At 41.4% G+C, this 20,969-nt stretch overlaps 1 protein-coding gene across 5 annotated transcripts in view; it reads left to right on the top strand.

Annotated features, from left to right (window-relative positions):
- RAPGEF4 (Rap guanine nucleotide exchange factor 4) overlaps positions 1-20,969 on the top strand; it is a 158,617-nt gene that overhangs the window by 128,061 nt on the left and 9,587 nt on the right. For 4 of the 5 annotated variants that reach the window (XM_008634754.2, XM_008634756.2, XM_017735607.1 and 1 more), the window contains 8 exons: positions 823-969; positions 2,889-2,986; positions 5,776-5,901; positions 6,356-6,534; positions 13,447-13,537; positions 15,765-15,815; positions 16,451-16,538; positions 16,874-16,938. In XM_008634754.2, coding sequence (XP_008632976.2) covers positions 823-969; positions 2,889-2,986; positions 5,776-5,901; positions 6,356-6,534; positions 13,447-13,537; positions 15,765-15,815; positions 16,451-16,538; positions 16,874-16,938 — 845 coding nt within the window. Of the gene's footprint in view, positions 1-822; positions 970-2,888; positions 2,987-5,775; positions 5,902-6,355; positions 6,535-9,734; positions 11,127-13,446; positions 13,538-15,764; positions 15,816-16,450; positions 16,539-16,873; positions 16,939-20,969 lie in introns of those variants that run through there. The other variant, XM_017735606.1, reaches the window with a different exon arrangement.

Raw genomic sequence — 20,969 nt, 5'->3', positions numbered from 1 at the left:
CTGTCTCCCCTGTGTAGTTTGAGCTACCATGTACAGCTGTTCCTTTGCAGGGTGGGAGTGGAGCAGATAATCATGCCATGGATCATGGATCTAGAATCCAAGAACCTAGGCACACAGCCTAAAAACCAGAATCTGCTGGTTTGCCCTATTGCTGTTGTTTGATTCTCTGAAGAGATTAAGGTAAAATTTACAGCAGCATATCAGAATGTCATTTTCAGATTACTGATAAGGTTGTTTTAATGGTTGTTTTGTGGAACTTCATCACCTAAAACAGCTGCTTCTTCAATGTTTGATATTAAAAGACAGCTCTTGCTAATGAACGACAGTAAAAACAAGGCAACAAAATGCAAGCTCATGTAGCTGACAAAGCTGGTGGCATAAATCAGACCAACAGAAGAACCACGTCAAAAGCTGGAACTAACTTCATATGAACAGCAGACATCCTGCCATGCATGCAGCTTCTGTTGTCCATAGCAGTGTTTCTTCTAGGCCTACAAAGAGGAAAACAGTTCCAGCTGCCAGGGAAATGCTAGTTCTTGTGTCTGTCTGGACAGGCAGTAATGGCTCCTTTCGTATGGCTGCACCTTTCTCATTCATAGGACAGGCAGCTCACTGAACACTGAAATTCCAAAATCCGAAACTCTGGGAAATCAAGGATTTCTATGCTAGAAATTGTAGAGCATCTGAGGAATGGGGAGCTACGTAGAGATTTATTGTTGCTTTGTTTCATTTGTGAGGAGTGGTTACTGAAGTGAAAGTAATTTGTAGAGTAAATCTGTGATTTTTACATGTGGAATAAACCCTGCGATGTTTTTTCTTTAGTTCTGTTTAAGGTGTACTGCATAGACCAAACCTACACCACTATCCGGGTGCCAGTGTCTTCTTCTGTGAAGGAAGTGATCAGTGCAGTAGCAGACAAGCTGGGCTCTGGAGAAGGCCTCATCATAGTGAAGATGAGTTCAGGAGGAGGTACTGTACTTCCATCATCTTAAACACTCAGTTATGGTGAAGCAGAGTTTTTGGAGGGATTGAAAGACTAGTTCAGTCAAGGTTTTATACCCATGTGCATGTTCAGCTAGTACACAATCCCTAATTTAGAGGCAAGTCCTTCCTCTACTGCAGGCACAGACTGCAGTTCACATGGGAGATGGGACAAATGGAGAAGCTTGTGTATCGGCATGTTAAAGAGCAGTTACCCCAATTTTCCTTCACTGTTAGACTTGTAAGAGTTTTTTAATGCCAGAAATAGAAGGTAAGCATGGATAAATTGTGTGTGCTATAAAATGTATGTGTGCTAGACTCAGGGATCAGTAACATCAGAAAACACTGCAGTGCAAACATTCTGGCAGTGGTCACTACCATTTTGGCTGCTCTGTCCATGCAAACCTGTTGGAGAGGATGAAAGTTTGGTAAGAAAGTTTCACAGGTATGTAGGCTTGGCAGAAAGATCTCTGAATGTAGAAACTGAGGATGAGATAGAAATGAAAGCAAGTTTTCATATAGAGTAAAAGATGTTTTGCTGAAACACTGGTCACTGAATAACTGAGAAGGCAAAGGTTGGAGATGAGTTGGAAGGAGATTTTTATGATTAGGGCAGAGGTATGTGACCACAAACAAAGACATGTTTTTCACCAAGTAAATAAGTCTCAAGAAGAGCATAAGTTAATAGAAAACATGTTTTTACCAAAAAGAGCTATCGCAGGCAAACAAGAAATGTCGATGTAGCAAGAAGAAGAGACGTCTGAGAATTTTCCACTGTAAGCTTAAATTGTAAATTACTTACTCTTGTGATTGGATAATAATGACTATAATATGGTGATGGTAGTAGTTATGATAGGCTATAGGCAAATGTAAAGGTATTGTGTATGGTGCTTATTGGTTGATAGGTATTAAGATACTGTGCAAAGAAAAGTATAAAATGCTTTGTAACTTGAACAGAAAGGGGCTTCAGGTACGCCTACAGCTGGAGCTGGCAGCTGTAGGGCTGGCTCTGCATACCCACTCCCTGAAATGCTGTAACTTCGCCTATGCAATAAACAGCTTTCAAGAGAGCCGCCTGAAGTCCAGACATCCTTCGTGAACCTTTCTCCTATACAAACCCCTACAGAGCAACTTCGTGCCAAACCCACTGACCTAGTGTTTGCAGAGGGTCAGGGATCAGGCCTCCCCTATAGGCTGTGGAAATGTGAGAGTAACTGGAGGGCAAATTCTGCTGGACAACTGGTGTTTTTCAAGTGCTTTGGTTGAGTATGACTGTGTGGAGACACATAGAGGTAACGAGAGCTATGTTGGAAGGCATTTTTGCAAACAGTAGTGCCTGCCAAAAATGGCTCACTTCCTGAGAGCTGACACCAGACAGCTTTACGTTTTACAGATGAAGCAATTTTTTGTTGTCAGATTTGCTGACCACCAGCATATGCTGGAAGAAACTGCTTTGTAAGTTACTTCATTATCTTTTCTTAACCTGTGATGTGATGCTCTTTTAGAAATGTTGTAATGCATTCCATCACCTCCTTAAGCAGTTACAGCTTTCCAGAGCAATTTCTATTAAAAACAGCTCTCCAAATGCTTACAGCTCAGCAATGAATGAATGGACTCTCTAATTAGGCTTAATTTTTGCAGGTAGTTTCTAGTGATAGCACCACAGGCTTCTTGACCTGTCTGTACAGTTTGGAACTGGGATTCTAGTTCTGTAGGAGACTGGTTTGGGCTGAGATTATCACATTTATTCAGTAAAGAGGATCTTGTTGTCTTCTATTCTGTATCCTGGACACTGGGTTACTGAGCAAAACTTGTTCCTAGGAGGGTGATCTGTGCAGCTGGTGGATCAGTCCTGCTGATATATTCTCTCTGTATACAATAAATAATAATTTGTTTCATTTTTACAGAAAAGGTTGTGCTCAAGCCTCACGATGTTTCAGTGTTCACCACTCTCAGTGTTAATGGCCGGCTGTTTGCTTGCCCACGGGATCAGTTCGATTCACTGGTATGTATGTGTGCAGTGTTCAGGAACGTCAGGGCTCCAGTTTGTTTGAACACTTGGCCCTTTTTGCATTATCCACACTTTAGGTAAACACTAGTGGAAACATTACAACAAAGGGCTTGTCACACTGCAGTAGGATGAGACCTGAAAATAAAACAAGCTAGTGTTCTAATTCCCTGGACTAGACCAGAAATCCATTCATCTGATCCACATAACAGAACTTGATGGCAGTACTCTCTCTGTCAAGCATTTAGGAAGAGCTGAGTATTGTCACCAAGACTTGCAGTAATTCCTCATTATAGAATTATCTCCTCAAAGGCATAAAGATATATTTTCCAAGACAGGTGTTATAAATTAAAGCATTTGGGAGATTTGATTCCAGCAGTAAATTCCTTAAAATCTTTTCTTTTTCATCCTCACAAAATACTGTGTCAAAATCTGAGATAATTCTAAGTAGAATCACAGAAAATATTCCTGGTAGAAAGTCTGGTTTTTTCTTAGGTAGAATTGCTCATAAGTACTTACAGTTTATACAGTCATTCTAGTGATCTCCATGGGGTCTGCTTTTATAGAGTTTGATTTGACTGTACTTTTTGTTCCTTTTATTTCATTAAAAACAAATGTCATTGCCAAGTCATGTCAGCATGAACTCTATTACTCCTAGCCTTGTTTCAGCCTCCTGTATGCTTTTAACAAGCCACTTAGTATGTATGCCTGATTTCTTTTATGGATATGGTAAAATCTATGCTTTTCTGCTGCTTTCAATTTAGTAACCAGGGAATGCACATCTAGCATATGTAGTTCCATGCAGAGATACCTCTTGTTCAGCTTATTAAATTCTGGTGTTCCCTTAAGGTTAATTAATCCTGCCAAGTAGATACCCTCATGGGGCATGCTACTGTAAAGCAGGGGTGTTGCATCAGTACAGCTGTGCTGGGTACTTATATATGGCTCTGCATTGTCTGTGTACGCATAGCTTTGGCAGCAAATTGTCATGGCTTTCTGTGCCTTTTACCTGTGCTATTTACCGTGGATCAAGTACTCAAAATGATGCAGGGAGCTCTGAGATACAGGGCTGCAGTGTGCTAGTTTTCATCAACTAGACTGAATTCAGTAAGAATTAGGGAGGTACATTCAGCACCTTAAAAATGGCCCTCAGCACTGCATAACAAAAAAAAATTACACCCCCCTTATCAGCTGCATTTTTTCAAAGAGGTGTAAACAAATCAAAAAATGTTGCAACCTTAGCTGCCTCCCAGTTTAATCCTTTCACATTCCAGTTTCTGGCTGCTGCCCTTTCATGAACATTTACCCACATGACATTTGGCAATTCCCATGTGAAAATTGTTCTGGGTAGATGAATTTTCAAATATGCTGTGAGTTAGCATCTAAGTGCTTCTTTCCTAGCCTTGGAAAATATGTGTTTGTTATGGTAACAGCTATGTTGTGTTCATCTCCAAATGGGGGAAAAAAGACAACTTTCAATCTGTAGGCAATTCTCTTTCCACAGATTTCCACAAGTTAGAATTTTCTACACAAAGCTGTTGTACCTTTATTTCATGTGTTGTCATAAACTAAAGAACTTTTGTGTTTGAGCAAATCCCAATTCAAAGCAATCTGCAGTTTTTAATAAGATTAATGGCTGCCCTGGATTTTTTTAGAGAATACATTTCTACTATTTTTTTTTAATTATAGATGAAGCTTTTAAGGTGATAATGTTCGTTATTTAGTTTAGTAATTTTTAATTAGTTTGTGTTATGATGATAATTGAAAGGAAAGTTTTGCCTAGAGTACAAAGCAAGAATTCATACAGAAATAAAGCTCCTACATACTATGTGTTACAGAGAAAGTGATTTGATGTATTAATCCACTCAGACCTATTTCTATTGCTAATATATTATTCTTACATAAAAGGGGATTCATTTAGTAGGCTCATTTTTTATACTGCAGTATCTAAGGATGGTCTGTTAATCTGGCGGACTCCACTGAGTTTGTATTCAGAAAGGAGCCTGTTGACAATTCCGTGCTCCATCGTTATGTGTTTAACAAAGGCGGTGAGTTGGGAAACTTGTGTGTGAACTCTGCCGCCCTCTCCTGGGAACAGAACAAGTGACCCACGCGTTCACGGGCAGCTCTGCGGGTGTTTCACCCTCCAGTTTGCAAGGGGGTTGGTTGGAAGTATTTTAGCAATATTTGCAATCACGAATTGTGCATCACTGTACTGTCAAAGAGAAGGTATGAGGTTTATTGTATAAACGATCAGAAGATCTTGCAATCACTGCAGATTTCTGAAGCATGCTAGATGTACTAATTCTCATCATTAGAATCAGGAATATGTAAAAGTATTTGGCTTGTCCTTGATGGCCTAGTTATTTGTGTATGTGAAAAAGGAAATGTAGAAGTTTTTTTGAAAGACCTTTGCTCCCAAACAAACACACATGCTTTAGTTAGCACAACGTGTATTATAGATTCAATTTTTAGAACAATGTTAAAAATAACACACTGAGAACAGTCTGGTTTCTTTCCTTGCAGTGTCTCTGAAGGGCTTTCAGAATTTTCCTGACTATCCTGTGCATACTGGATACTGATTTTGCACGGGGCTTCTAATTTCCTAATACCTGTCTGTGGTTAAAAGCAAATTTCGGTTCTACTGCAAATGTCAGTTTTACTGTTAGAAACATGATTAGCAAAGTGATCACATGGAAAAAAAAATTAGAAATATTATGGAAGGAAAGCACCAACCATACGATTTAGCATGTCTAAAATATTTTATAATATTTTTCTGTTTGTAGGCACCATTACCAGAACAGGAAGGACCATCTACTGGTACAGTAGGAACATTTGAACTGATGAGTTCCAAAGACTTAGCACATCAGATGACAGTTTATGACTGGGAGCTCTTCAACTGCGTGCATGAGGTATGAGGATCTGTCTATTCAGCAGGTTAGAATCTGTTAGAAAGTGTTTAATTGTACATTGTAGGTTTCTACATTATTTCCAAAACCTCCTCTAAGCTTGATTTTCAAAAATTCTACAATAAAGCCACCTACAAGTTTCAAAAGTATAAGACATTCTTAATTTTATAGGCAAAATAGAAATATAAACTTCTTCTGGACATGTGCTTCTTGTTGAACTACTTTTGTTTGTTTTAAGGTATTAAGCTATTTATATATAATCTGTAGTTATGCTTTTACTATGCCTCAGCTATTGTCTACTGGATTTGAAACCTGAATCTTTGTCATCTATGCAGCAATAAATGCAAACTGCAGAGTAAGTTTCAGGCTAGATACTTACCTGGTCGTTCTTAGCCTCTTTCCTCTGTCCAAGAAACGCAACCTCAAAAAAAATTCCGAACTGTTTTCTCTTTCCTAGCTGGAATTGATCTATCACACTTTTGGAAGGCACAATTTTAAAAAGACCACAGCAAATCTGGACTTGTTTTTGAGAAGATTCAATGAAATCCAGTTCTGGGTGGTCACTGAGATTTGTCTTTGCTCTCAACTCAGCAAGCGTGTTCAGCTGTTAAAGAAATACATTAAGATAGCAGCCCAGTAAGTATACAATCATATGGGAGCTGGAAGTGAGGTTCAGTATAGTCGGTATGTTTTTATTTTCTACTTTCAGACAGCCACACAGAGTAGAAGTTAAAACATTCTGTATTTGGTCATTCTGTCCATTTTCTTTTAGGGCTGTATAGAACCTTGTTAATATATATTCTTCTTTCCTGTGCTGCTCTCCATTGCTCCTTGATCTGTGATCTCTTAGGGCCATGTTTACACATCAAATCTGTGAGTAAATATATGTCAGTTTATTGGGAGAATCCTTCATTTACTCTTGCATACATTGGCAAATATTAGTATATGAATTAGTAAATATTAACAAAGTTGAGCCTCATTTTCCTGAGAATAGAAATATTTCTGGTGCTGCTCAGGAGAATTGTTCTCAGAATTGTGCCTAGTGAGAAAACCAAGAGGGGAGAGTAAAGAGAGGTAGCATGAAGATGATGACACTCATATTACTTTTGTTCTGTTTGGGATTTGCAGCAAGGTTGCCGATGATACGAAGTGTAGGGTCCTGCACCTGGGGAGGAGTAACCCCAGGCAGCAGCACAGGTTGGGGGCTGACCTACTATGGAGCAGCTCTGCAGAGAGGGACTGAGGCTGTTTGTAGATGACAAGGTGACCATGAGCTGGAAGTGGGCCCTGGGGGCCAGGAGGACCAGTGGGATCCTGGGTGCATCAGGAAGAGTGTGGCCAGCAGATCAAGAGAGGTGTTCCTCCCCCCCTATTCAGCCCTGGTGAGGCCACATCTCGAGTTCTGCGTCCAGTTCTGAGCTCCTCAGTACAAGAGAGACAAGGAGCTACTGGAGAGGGTCCAGTGGGGGCCACAGAGATGATGAGGGGTCTGGAGCATCTCTCATAGGAGGAGAGAGTGCAAGAGCTGGGCCTGTTTAGTCTAGAGAAGAGTAGACTGAGAGGAGATCTCATCCATACATTCAAATATCTTGAAGGGTGGTGCCAAGAGAATAGTTCCAGACCCTTTTCAGTGGTGCCCAGCAGCAGGATGAGGAGCAAGGGCCTTAAACTAAAACACAATGAGTTTCACCTCAACACAAGGAATAACTTTATGTTGAGAGTGGCAGAGCACTGGAACAGGCTGCCCGGGGAGTTCATGGAGTCTCCCTATCCATAGAGACATTCAAAACCCACCTGGACACATTCCTGTGTCACCTGTCCAGGTGTCCCTGCCTTGGAAGGGGGGTAGGACTGGATGATCTCCAGAGGTCCCCTCCAACCCTAATGATTCTATGATTCTTTGTTTTTTTTCTAATACTTTTGTTTTAAAATGCAAAATATGGAATGTCCTCTTTTGTTACTAACTTCTGGGTCTGAGGTTGGATAGCAGGCATTCTTGCTGTCTTCCTTTATTCCTATCCAGATTTAAACTGTTTGGAACCTTCATGCCAGCGATGTCAGCCTTAACTCCCTGAAGTCAAGAGCAGGCAGTGACTGACTTCAGAGGGAGCAGGGATATATCCATGCCCCGCATACATAGAGATTTTTATCATTGTTACACTCTCCCTCGCTTTCCAGTTCATGGTGTGTTTATTGCATTCATTGCTGTCTGAATAAACAGTTTGCTGAGGTATGTAGTGTTTGTCTACAGCTCTAGGCATTGTAACTAGAAGCCTTTAGGCAGTTCTACCAACAAGAGATGTTACTTGCAGTTAAACCATAGGTTTTAACTTTTTTGCATCATTAAATGGAGCTGTGTATAGGAAGAGATTACTATTGCAACTGTGATGCTGCCCTCCTCTCAGTTAGTAATGGCACATAGCTGAAGTCTGTGTTCACATCAAAACTGGAGATCTGTGTGGCTCCTTCCTCCAGGACACCCTGCTCTGCAAGTACCAGCTTCCTTCTGGGAGCTACTTCGAGCCCTGCGGTTGGATTACAGTTGGTCAAAGCTGAAGATTTTAAAAACCTAGTGGCGGGCATGCAGGATCGGTTTTATGTTTAGAACAGAGGACAGAATCTACCTCTTTAGTTTCTGAAAATACATGCACCGCGTATTCCATTATCTCACTGCACAGCACAGGAGTGGGAAGCAGCTGCCAGCCTGGCGGGCTGTGCCCAGGAGAGGGCAGTGGCACCCACACAGACGTCGGGGTCTTTCCTAATCACAGGCATGAAATGGGAAAATGTTGAAATGTGGTCATTAAGAGACAATAGTAATTTCCATAAACACTTGAAATCAAGTATCCTAAAAATTGCAGTTAAATATCTCCTCAATAAACTGCCCTAGCCTGTGAGTTTCTCGGAGTCATGGGTTTAATCTTGTGCTATTTACAACAGCCTGACAACCTCCTGTTTACTTCCATGTTTCTGGTATCACTACAATGCTAAAAATAAATTGCTAAAAGCGGTCTGCTCTGCTGAGTCCTCTTTGTCTCCTAAAAGCAGAGAAATCTGAAGCACAAGATTTTCCTCTGTACAAACCAAGAGGGCAGGTTTAATTGCAGCCGCTGGAAAGGCGCTGGGAAGTTTTGCCAGGCTGCTGCCCTCTGTGCAGTGCTGCCATGGTAACAGCTGCTACACATGCACTAAAACAAACACAAAGTGCGCTGAAGTTAGAGGGGAGAAAAAGCCCAGACCTTGAAGCAATATCTTTGAGGAAGTTTTGCCTGTGAAGATCCTTGAGACCTAATGAGAACTTTACCCTGCCTAGAAGTACTAGACTCATTAGAAAAGTGTTCAGGGAGGACAGCTCAGTGCTGCACTATTAATCTTAGGCATGACTGGTGGTAACAAGATGCCTTGCACATACCCATTTTCAAAGGTAACTGCTACTGAGAAGCTTGTTTCAGTTCTGTGGCTTGAGGTGCAGATGCCATTGCAGAAGGCACATCATTTTGTGTCTGCCACCCCATGCACCCTTGATGTGTGCTCCCAGTCTGTGCAGGCAAGCACAAGGCCAAGTGCTGGCTCCAAGTGCTGTGCACATCTGTTGCCAGTTCCAGGAGCCACCGTCTCTTTAGCATCTGCTGGAAGAGGATGTAGAGGTTACCAGGTTCATCTCTTTTCTCCAGCTATTGTAGGAATAAACTTTCAAACAAAGGGGAGAAGTGAACTATATTTCCAACAGTGAGTTCTTCCCATATTAATTGTATTAGAAAGGCCTTCTGGGATGTGCTTGCACATACTCTTATGGTTATCTGCAAACCCAGTTTGTGTATATTTCCTCTTTGCAGATACATCCACAGGTATTTAGAAGCCGTCTTGTGTATCATTGTACTCAGACACTTTCATTCAGTTTCTGAAAATCATTCTTTCTATACATATGCATATGTTATAAGCCCAAGAAGCCTGTGAGAAATTTTTGAAGTGTGTGTTTATAGAGAAAATGCCAAGATGAATATGCTTGTGTAAGTACCAAGAGATTTTAACCACGTACATGTTTGTTTTGGAGACCAGTGTATGTGTGTGTGTGTGTCTGTGTGTGTCTGTGTGTGTGTGTTTGCTATTCATCCTAACAGGAAGATTTTTCTGGTAGAGTGCATTCTGTGAGGCAGAGGGACCTCTGCTCTGAGGTGGTGCATTGTGGTGCTTTAGAGGATCCACTTTTTGACATTTTACATGCAGTATATATGCAGTAGAGCCATGCAGCACCGTTCCTGCTGCCTTACAGTGATCCTCTGTCTGGAACCAAATTACTTATTGTAGACTCTGTAGAATTTACAGAATATCTGTACATCTAGATGGATTTTAACTGAGACTTTGTCAAATTGTATTGCTTAACAGGGTACTTGGCAAAACATTCCCTTTTAATATGAAGATAGATTCAAATTAAATATGGCAGATACAGTTGCAGCTGCCTACTTTGTTTGAGCACTAGTGCTGTGTGTTACTAATTATTTTACCCTGCCATAATTTATTCCTAATCCTGTCATGTGCTGTGGACAGATATCCCTTTATGGATTTACTTGTGCCTAGGGAAGAGGTTCACTGACAGCCTATCCTGTCTGCTTTTCATCTTTATCTCCCCTCAGATCCACTAATGAGGCACTCCCTGACCTGCACTAGTCAGAATAAGTTGGTGTAGCTTTAGCATTTCAGTTTATCCTTTCTACCCTTGCTCGCTGTCGCTAATCTGATGTGGGAGAATTTGCATGAGCAGCTCTGCCAGAAGATCTGAGAGGGCAGCAATCTCCCAACAGACAGACCAGCATATGGGAAAGATCGTTTATTCACATGCTCGGTGTTCACACAGTGCAGACACAAGTGAGGCTAAGATCTAAAGGACTCACCCACTCAACACACCCAAGTGTGGTGAAATGGAGGTACAGAAAGAATAGAATAGGTACAGAAATATAGGTATAGAAAGGTACAGAAAGAATAGGTGTGGATGATGGAGAATAGGATGATGTGGCAATCATGGAGTCAGATAGTAGGATGAGATGATTGTACTAATTTTGTCTGAAGCTAAGGATACCTCAGAGGAGCTAAGAGCTTCAATGATGAGTAAAAAAGTCTGAGAATCATAGATTTAATCTTGTTAAAATTTTCTTGGTAAATCACAGAGTCATAGAATAGTTTGGGTTGGATGGGACCATAAAGATCATTGAGTTCCAACTCCCTTGCCATTGGCAGGGACACATTCCACTAGACTGGGTTGTGTAAAGCCCCATCCAACCTGGTTTTGAGCCATTCCAGGAATGGGGCATCCACAGTTTCTCTGGGCAGCCTGTTCAGTGGCTCACCATATCATAGTAAAGAATTTCTTCCTAATACCTAAACCTACCCTCTTTCAGTTTAAAGCCATTCCCCCTTGTCCTGTCCCTCCATGCCCTTGTCCAAAGTTCCTCTCCAGCTTTCTTGTAGGCCCCTTTAGGTACTGGAAGGTGCTCTGAGATCTCCCTTGGAGCTTTCTCCAGGCTGAACAATCCCAGGTCTCTCACAGCAGAGGTGCTCCAGTCCTCTGATCATCTTCATGGCCCTGCTTTGTACTCACTCCAGCAGGTCCATGTCCTTCATATGTTGGGATCTCAGAGCTGGACACAGTTCTCCAGGTGGGGTCTCACAAGAACAGATGGGGAGAGTCACCTCCCTTGACCTGCTGGCCACGATGCTTTTGATGCTGCTCAGGACCCCCCTTGCCATTGGCAGGGACACATTCCACTAGACTGGGTTGTGTAAAGCCCCATCCAACCTGGTTTTGAGCCATTCCAGGAATGGGGCATCCACAGTTTCTCTGGGCAGCCTGTTCAGTGGCTCACCATATCATAGTAAAGAATTTCTTCCTAATACCTAAACCTACCCTCTTTCAGTTTAAAGCCATTCCCCCTTGTCCTGTCCCTCCATGCCCTTGTCCAAAGTTCCTCTCCAGCTTTCTTGTAGGTCCCTTTAGGTACTGGAAGGTGCTCTGAGATCTCCCTTGGAGCTTTCTCCAGGCTGAACAATCCCAGGTCTCTCACAGCAGAGGTGCTCCAGTCCTCTGATCATCTTCATGGCCCTGCTTTGTACTCACTCCAGCAGGTCCATGTCCTTCATATGTTGGGATCTCAGAGCTGGACACAGTTCTCCAGGTGGGGTCTCACAAGAACAGATGGGGAGAGTCACCTCCCTTGACCTGCTGGCCACGATGCTTTTGATGCTGCTCAGGACATGGTTGACTTTTGGGGCTGCAAGCACACATTACTGGTTCACATTGAGATTCTTGCCAACCAACACACCCAAGTCCTTCTCCATAAGGCTATTCTTAATCCATTCTTCACCGTGTTTGTGGTTGGAATTGCCCCAACTCAAGTGCAGGACCTTGCCCTTGGCCTCATTGAACTTCATGAAGTTCACACAGTCCCACCTCTCAAGCCTGTCAAAGTCCCTCTGGATGGCATCCCTTCTCTCCAGCACATCAACTGCACCACATAGCTTGGTGTCATCAGCAAACCTGCTGAGGCTGCACTCAAGCCCACCTTCCGTGATACTGACAGAGATGTTAAACCCCAACAGTCTCAATACCAACTCCTAAGGAAAGCCACTCACAGCTGAAGAAACAGAGACTGAGGTGCTGGAATTGGATGTTGGCACATCAGCTGAGAAAAACAGGAGATTATTTGCAAAAACCTAGTGAGATGCAGATTTGTGAGGCTTTTTTTCACAGGCTTTGTTCTGTCTCTTCCCTTCCTATTGAGTCAGTGAGCCACCTGCTGCAGACCCAGCTGAGCAATTGCATTGACTCTTCCCATCAGATTGTATCTACTCCTTCATATGGCACGTTGGATCTTCCATAGTACTCGATTACATGTTCCAGTTTTTCCTGATTGATAGCAAAATCCTTCTTTGCGTTAGAGATGAAGTGTGCCCTGGAGCTCCTTTTGCCCAGCACCTCTTTAATGATGCTGATAACAAATGGCAGTTCTTTTCCTGAACTAGAAGTCCCAGAATCTATAAGTAATAAAAATCCTATACTGCAGGAGAGGTCACTGGCATGGGGCATCTCTAGACAGCTGATCTTCTCCCTCTGAAAACACTGATGGCCCTGTAAACTGCCATGAAGATTGCCTGAGAAGAGCTTCAAGCATTCATTAGCTGTTCAGAAGCTGTCAGCAGGTTCTGCAGCAAATGAGGTTATACACAGTTGTTTACACTGTTTCTGGTATCCCTTGGGACTGAATTAAGCCCAGTTTCAGGACTGTGTTTCTGGGTGAGGAATTGCTTCAAAGACTAGGTCCTTGCAGAAGCTTGCACCCAGTGAAGTAGAAGGGAGGTCATAAGGGAAAGAAGCCTTCAGAGTGTGGTGAAGTGCTAGCACTTGGGTGAAGAGATGTCTGCAGGCATGCTGGCCAAGACTGCCCAAATTCAGTCACTTCTAAACTAGATGCCTGAGTTCGGCTCTCTTAAGGTTTTCATATGTACTGCTTGGACTGATACATACAACTTAAAACCTGGCCCTTTGTGTTTCAGCTGTAAAGAATACAAAAATCTGAATTCCTTTTTTGCTATTATTATGGGACTGAGTAATGTTGCCGTGAGCCGTCTCTCATTGACGTGGGAGGTAAGTCTTTGCTAAAATCCAGTTCCAGGAAGCTTGATGGGGACTTGTACTTTCAGTTAGCAAAAACATGAATTGGGCCTTTATTATTGATAAAGCTAGATCTACTAATTCAGCTCCTGACCATAAGCCTTAGCTAAGGGTGACAATATTTGTTAGTAAGGCAGTATACTACACCCATGGATGTGCTGAATGCTCACAGGAGTTAACAAGAGTGACAACAGCAGCTTCTGTTGCTGAGCTAAACTGCCCAACAGGATGAGCAAGTTAGCCAGCTAACCTCTTAGATCAGCCCACATCCTCTGTGTGCCTTTACTGGTGGTTCGGTGAGATCACTCCATTGATAATTCTCTAAAATTCATCCTCTGTTTGTACATACTATTTTCTGATCTCAACAGGGACTCTGTTGCCCTGTTAAAATGTGGATTTGTCCTAACCAGTTCTGGTTTTCTCTCTGACATGCATTTCCATGCTTACTGTCAGTTTGGTCTTCATTCTCAGAGCTTCCACCTTTTTCTGTGGCTTTGCTCTTTTGTATATGAGGGTATAAAAAGGGTGCAGTGTCCAGCACGGTGTAACCACTGAGAATATGCTGGTTATCAAAAGCAAAACAGATTTAAATGTGCATGTATTTGTTCATTAGAAATTAAAAATAATTAGCATGACTGAGGTTATTGATGCAGCTGAGACCAAAATTTGAACACCTTTAAAAATGTGCTCTGAAACAGGAGATCAGACTGACATGTCTGAGAGTACACCAGCCCCTTTTTCAAAAATACATGTGTCATATACAATCAGTGCTACAGGCAACGATTTTCAGTTTCACAGAATAATGACCCTTCATTTCTGGCTGCTGAGAGGAGGTGGGAGAGCTGAGACAGTACAGGACTAGAGAAGAAGAAACTGAATGTATATACTACATACAGCACTCTGAAATGGGCACCAGGTCTGAGCTGGGGGCGGGGTACAGATCATTTGTACATGTGGGGGATTAACTTGAGATCAAGGAAATGTTATCACACTCTGGTTCTGTAGAGCAGTCAGTTTATCAAGAGAATTTCTGCAATTCGATTTTTAGCCAGATATATACAGAAAATATTTTAAGACAAACATACCAAGACCTGATTTCTTCTATATTATCATGCATTTACATTAGTTGCATGCAGAAATTAGATATTTGCAGGTGCAAATGTCCAATTATACCACTTACTTCACAAATACCTAATCTGCATGCATATGCAAACTAGGCACACAGTTGTTGACACACATCATTAAAAATTAGGCCCTTGCTGTGGCACAGTGTAAATAGCTTGCTAGGGTATGCACTCCAAATGTAGAAAGTACTGCAAAAAATCATTTCTGCGCTATAAAGTCTCTATTTAATGTTACCCACTGCCAGTAGTAGTCTGAAAAATTCAGCAAATACAGAGAAATTTCTTACGAAAAATAGAAAGCTGACATATCCTAAGTGTACATAAAAAATTACAGCGATCTTTAAAACCAATTTATAACATACCTTATAGTCTTCATAGTAAAGTTATTTAATCTGTATAACATAATATGCATGAGGGGGAAAGAAAGTATTTAGGAAAGCCCATCTCATCTCAATAATTGCATGATCAACTGACCATGATTTATTTGTGTAGGAATTGTGGACTGAAAAAATATTCATTAATTTGTACCCCAGAAAGTGATAGAGGACCTTTGCAGCTGAGCATGTCAAGAATTTAAGCAATAGATGCATCATCAGCATGAGCAAAAAAACCTCCTGGAAGTGCCCAGGCATGGATATGAATGTTTGCAAGGGCAGTTCATCATAGGTGTGAATAATTAAGCTGATCTGCCCCCACACAAGCTGTGTGTAAATTATATTTTCAGATAGGCTATAATCAGCAATGTCCTGAAAGCATTCACATGAATTTCCACTTACATTCTGAATTCAGTGATTGCTATGTGAGCCAAACAAAAATCTGAATCTAAACATCCCAAAGGACTAAATTCAAGTCGGGGTTTAAATCAGGATCCAGGTTTCGTGGCTGGTCCCGTCTCTATTTTTAATCTGGTTGCTAGGAAACATGTTGTATTTTAGATTAGCACATTGTTAGAAATATCTGGCAAAAAAAGAGCACTTTCCTGACTTAGGGCGTTGTGGAAGGAACTAGCATTTACAGTAAAATTACCGCACTGATCGGATTTAATTAAGGTTTGCTATTTTTGTTTTTATTAACAGAAACTCCCAAGCAAGTTCAAGAAGATCTATGCGGAGTTTGAAAGCTTAATGGTGAATAGCAATAGATCCCTTATTCTATGCACAATCTGAGATAATTCAGTTTCTGATTTGAATTCCTTGATTCAGAACATTTTATGTGTCCTTGTTTGACTTTAAGAAGTTTATGATCCCATTTTAGAGCTGCTAAAACAAGTATGTATGACTAATAAATTATACTCTTAGGAACCTACTCTGAGAGAACTTATGTACCACTCAAAATTAATCTGGGAACTCAGAAAAGCTTTATCACATGTTTTCCAATAGTACATATGGGAAATTCTATTTTTCAACCTGGATTTTTCCAGGCAATACATTTTAGTGTTACAGCTGGAAAAAATATGCAAAACTGGATCTGCAGCTGTAAGGAGGGAGGAAAAATAGGTGGTTTCTTTTATGAAGAATGTTTTTGTAATCATATCTTACCTCGCTATTTGGCATGAAAAAATGTTTGTGTTTAGTGGCTGCATTCTCATTGTGTAACTAGTCCAGGAGAATGATAAAAGGTGTCTGAATTTGCAGATGCACTTTCAAAGTCACAGGAAAAAATAATGTTTTTAATAAATGCCATGACATCTAAATGAATGCATATAGTGTCTTGCTACATATAATACTTATTAGTAATTATTTGATTTCTCTTTTTTTGTCAGGATCCATCAAGAAACCATAGGGCCTACAGACTAACTGTAGCTAAATTGGACCCTCCAATAATTCCTTTCATGCCTCTACTTATAAAAGGTAAGCTTGGATGTTACCAGAATTATTAACTTGAAAGCTATTTGTCAACTATTTGAAGGATAAGAGTAGCAGCAAGAAAAAGCAAAAATCAATCTCAGTGTGAGATGTGATCTTTTCCCGTTACAAAAAGCATGACACAGAGACAAGAACAACTGCTTTTGTACATCTGAATATCATACCTCAATTTTATTAGTCTCAGAAATGCTGCAAATTAAAACCTAAATGTTTTACTTTCCAGCTGCTATGATTTTTGTAAGGGATAGATAAAACATTCTGCTGTCTTATATGGCCATGATTCAGTAATGGGCTTTTATGTGTCTTCTATTTCTATACAGACATGACATTTACTCATGAGGGAAACAAGACATTCACTGACAATCTAGTAAACTTCGAAAAAATGGTATGTATGACATATTTGAAAGAAAACTTAAAAAGACCTCCCTATTCACCTCTTCAAGAGTGAACTTTGCAACAATGACTTCCAGGGCTAGAGAAAATGAAGGCAGGACCAAGAGCTGGCAAAAATAGTCTGTGTTGTACACAGAGCCTGGGACCTCTGGGTTTCTGGAAAACCTCACAGAGGTGGAGAATAAACTGTCCACTGAGCCATGCACAGCCAAAATGTTTCTTCGGAGAGGCAGCATCAGGGACAGGAAGCAGAGCTGTTAAAGACACTTTTTAACAGCCAGTTTGGGACCAACCTGTGATTTTAACTGCTGTTCCTTCAAACACATCTGAACTGCCTCAGGCTGGGATAGTTGTGCATTGCTCCTTGGAGAATGAAAGAAGCATTGAAAAGAACTTGCACAACATCTTATTTTCTTTTTTCCTTTGACAGATGAAAGGAGATGTCTTTGGCTTGATTGCTTTCCTACTGGAAAGGAGAATCAATGATAAAAGGCTAGACCATGCTCAAATTTGATTTAAGTCCTGTACCTAAGTTGTCATCATTTCAAATACCATTGTCAAAAACTGCAGGCAGGCAACTTTCCATTGCAGAAATCTGAACTGAAACTCGAGTTTCTTGGCCGTGAGGAGACATTTTCTTGGTTGCTAAGGCTGTGTTCCTAATTAATGTGGTTAATGACACCTGTATGTGAGAACCTGCATTAGCCAAACCCAGCTATGGCATCTGCCTAGTAAAACCAAACCTGACTTATTACTCTGGCAGTAAACAGTAGAATCACAGAATCACTAAGGTTGGAAAAGACCTCCAAGATCCCTGAGTCCAACTGTTAGCCCAGCACCACAGTGTTCCCCAGTAAGCCATGTCCTCAAGTGCCACATCCACACACTCTTTGAACACTTCCAGGCATGGTGATTCCACCACTTTCCTGGGCAGCCTATTCCAGTGCCTGACCACCCTTAAAGTGAAGAAATTTTTTCTCACATCCAATCTAAACCTCCCCTGGCACAACTTGAGGCCGTTTCCTCTCAGCCATTCAGCAGCCATGCTAGAGCATATTTCCTCTGGCACCTATGTGTCCTTGTTCTTAGTAGTACAGTAACCAGAACCACTCCATTCCACTGGAGTTACGTAACTCCAGTTATTTCCACTGCACTGTGGAGGCATTTGTCTGACCCCCTGAGCACTGAAATTGCAGAGGGGAAAAAAGGAGGACTTTTAGCTCTTTAAAAAACTTCACAGAAAAGTGATCATCACTTTGAGTGAATTCTCTTAGATTTTAATCTGTCTCTCCAGGACAGCCTCTGTCCTTGGGTGAAAATACCCCTTTACTAAGATGAGACATTTTGTGAGTAAATGGCAGTGCTAATGCCTGAGTAAGGGCCTGACCTCACTTTGCAATAATAGCTTTCTCTAATTGCATATGCAGACGGTGTTGCCATCTCCTTCCAAAGGCCTTGAGCCTTCTACCTCCAGAAAAGGACTTTTTTCTGGACTGACTGTTCTAATTAGGTATAGATATAGATACAATAGTATAGATAGTAAATACTTCGGGGAACACAGAGGGATCTCAAGACTTGGTTGGAACACCTCCAAACCAGAAGGGATGGCAGCTGTGATGCTATAGCCGTGGTTCTGTGGCTGGCTCCAACATCTCCACCTCACTTGGCCTGTTTACACCTCCTGAGCCAGAAGAGCCGGTACATCCACTGGCCTCAGAGCTCTGTGCCTCAGGCTCTTTATGCCTGATTTTGTGTAAAGGCCATTACAGGAGGCAGCAGCTCTCCTATAAGCACTTCTTGTAGACAGAAGTTCAATGCAGGCTTGTCATTTAAAAGTAGTTCTGCTCCTCTCTATACCACATTTTGGCACTCCCAAAGCCAGGAGTGAATTTTACAGCAGCTTAAAACTGATCTATATTTACGTTGCTGCAGGTCTGCTCTCCTTACCCTAGTCTGCTCATTGTCTTATTTTCAAAAGAATGTTACCCCCAGAACAAGAGTTTACTCGTAGCACCCAAAGGTTTTAAATAATATTTTATACTGCAAGAATGTAGTACCAATAGTCTGAGTTTTGATCATTTTCTTTAGGAGAGGAATGTGCAATTAGTGTATTTTTGATGCTGCATATTTTTTAAGGAATTGATATTGTGTCTCATGTTCCTCAAGTCACCAGAAAGGGACACATTCTCCTTTTTTAGTATTTTAAGCCTTTCTTCAGTTAGTGTACCTAAAAGCTCATTCTGCTTTTTCTCCATGCCTTACTACAAGTATATCTTTTGTATTTTTATTGTTCTTCACTAACTCTTCTGCATGTTTCTGTGGTGCTTTTACTGCCTCTCTCAACCCATAGCTGTTCCGAGCAACCTGTATTCAAATTCCACCCACATAATTCATTCAAATCCTACTGTGGACCTGGCAGTTTTTAGCTTTTTGCATGTGTCATGAGGTCAAGCAAAGAAGAAAAGCCTACTGTTAAACCTCAGTCGCTGCCGCCTACTTGTGTTAAGCTTAAAACTGTCATATCCACACATAATTGCCAGATATTAAACTGTGAAGACAAGACCACTCAGCCAGATAACTCTCAGATAAATTTCCCTCACTTTTAAATAAGTATAAGCCCAAGGTGTATCTGTGATGTTACTCTGCCATTTTCAGGAGAAAAGCAGAAACCAGATTTCCTCACAGGAATTATGTCTTGCCATTGGTTGTTTCGGTCTGTTTGTTGTGCTGCAGGATGTTGTGTCATAAGCAGATGGAGATTCCTTAGAGTATTACTGGGAGCCACCCTTACTGATGTTTCTGAAACATCTTGGTTCTTTGGAAAATTGTTTCCTTTTATGTTTGCTGAAGTTTATGAATAAAAATATCTGGGTAATTGCCACTGGTGGTGCCACTTGCCACTGGAGGAGGTGAGTCCCTCCAACTCTCATGTAAGCACAGTGATGAAACTGAGAACAGCCTCTGGCATCGTGTCTGCATTCTCACCACAGAGCTCTGATCCCGACAGCTGATGTGCTGCTGACAACTTTATTCCTGTATCTGGCAGCCAAAAGTAGAAGTTTGACCTAGTGGCATCTCTTCAGCTGAAACAGCTTCCTTTAAATCTTCTCTGTTTTGTGATGTTTCTGTTATTATTTATATTAAATGATGCATCTTAAAACATGCAGGAGCTGTCAGGCAGTCTCTGAGCCAGGAGCTCCCTGAGTGCCAGAAACAGCAAGGCCTGGTTTCCTAAACATTTGTGTTTCATGGCTGCTTGAGCTCTGCTCAGATTTCTCCTCGTGGCTGGGGCATGTGTCGTTTCTTCATGGCTGGGGAATTCTGTGTGAATAGGCTTTTGTCATAACATAGGAACTTGCACTACAGCCCTTTTCCTGAAGGAGACAGGAGGGCACTTACACAATCTTTGTCTTGTCCACAGCCATCTGTTTTCATAGCAAATTGGTAGGGGCTTTCTTGTGTTTGGAAACTCTGGGTTCTTTTTTCAAATTGAATAAAATTATCTAGAGAAGAAGGGAAAAACAGACAGATGGTGTTAAACTACATTAGCCTAGTCTTTTTTAGCAACTCAAGCTAAAAAGGAAAAAGACTGAGTCAATTTTTTCCTGCTATGCTTTCCTATATATTGATCTTTTCAGTGCTGGAATGGCAGAACAGTGGTATTGCCAGTAGTAGGGGGACATCACTCTGCAGAGCATTGCTGAGCTTTACCTGCTGCTGCCTTTGTGACTTCATGCTCTTTCTTCCCCTTTCCCATTTCCTGATCCGGAGGAGGCTGCGAGGAGTGGGAGGACATGGAAGCCTAGGGAAGAGAAGCCAGGGAAGAGAATGGCAAAGCCACAGCTATGGGTAAAGAGGGAAGTTTGTAAACAGACCCATTTGGTTTGCACAAGATGTGGGCAAATGTTACAGTGGGGATACTGTAACATGATGTACCAAACAAGGAGGCCGTGGAAAAGAATATATATATGGACCAATTCTTGGTAGATGTTTCAGAGAGATGTTTATTTCCCCAGCCGCATG

This window comes from Corvus brachyrhynchos, unplaced genomic scaffold (genome assembly GCF_000691975.1).
Source record: "Corvus brachyrhynchos isolate BGI_N302 unplaced genomic scaffold, ASM69197v1 scaffold255, whole genome shotgun sequence".
In the NCBI taxonomy this organism is placed as follows: domain Eukaryota; kingdom Metazoa; phylum Chordata; class Aves; order Passeriformes; family Corvidae; genus Corvus; species Corvus brachyrhynchos.
The sequence above is the reverse complement of the archived record's forward strand: the minus strand, read 5'-3'. Positions and strand labels throughout refer to the sequence as shown.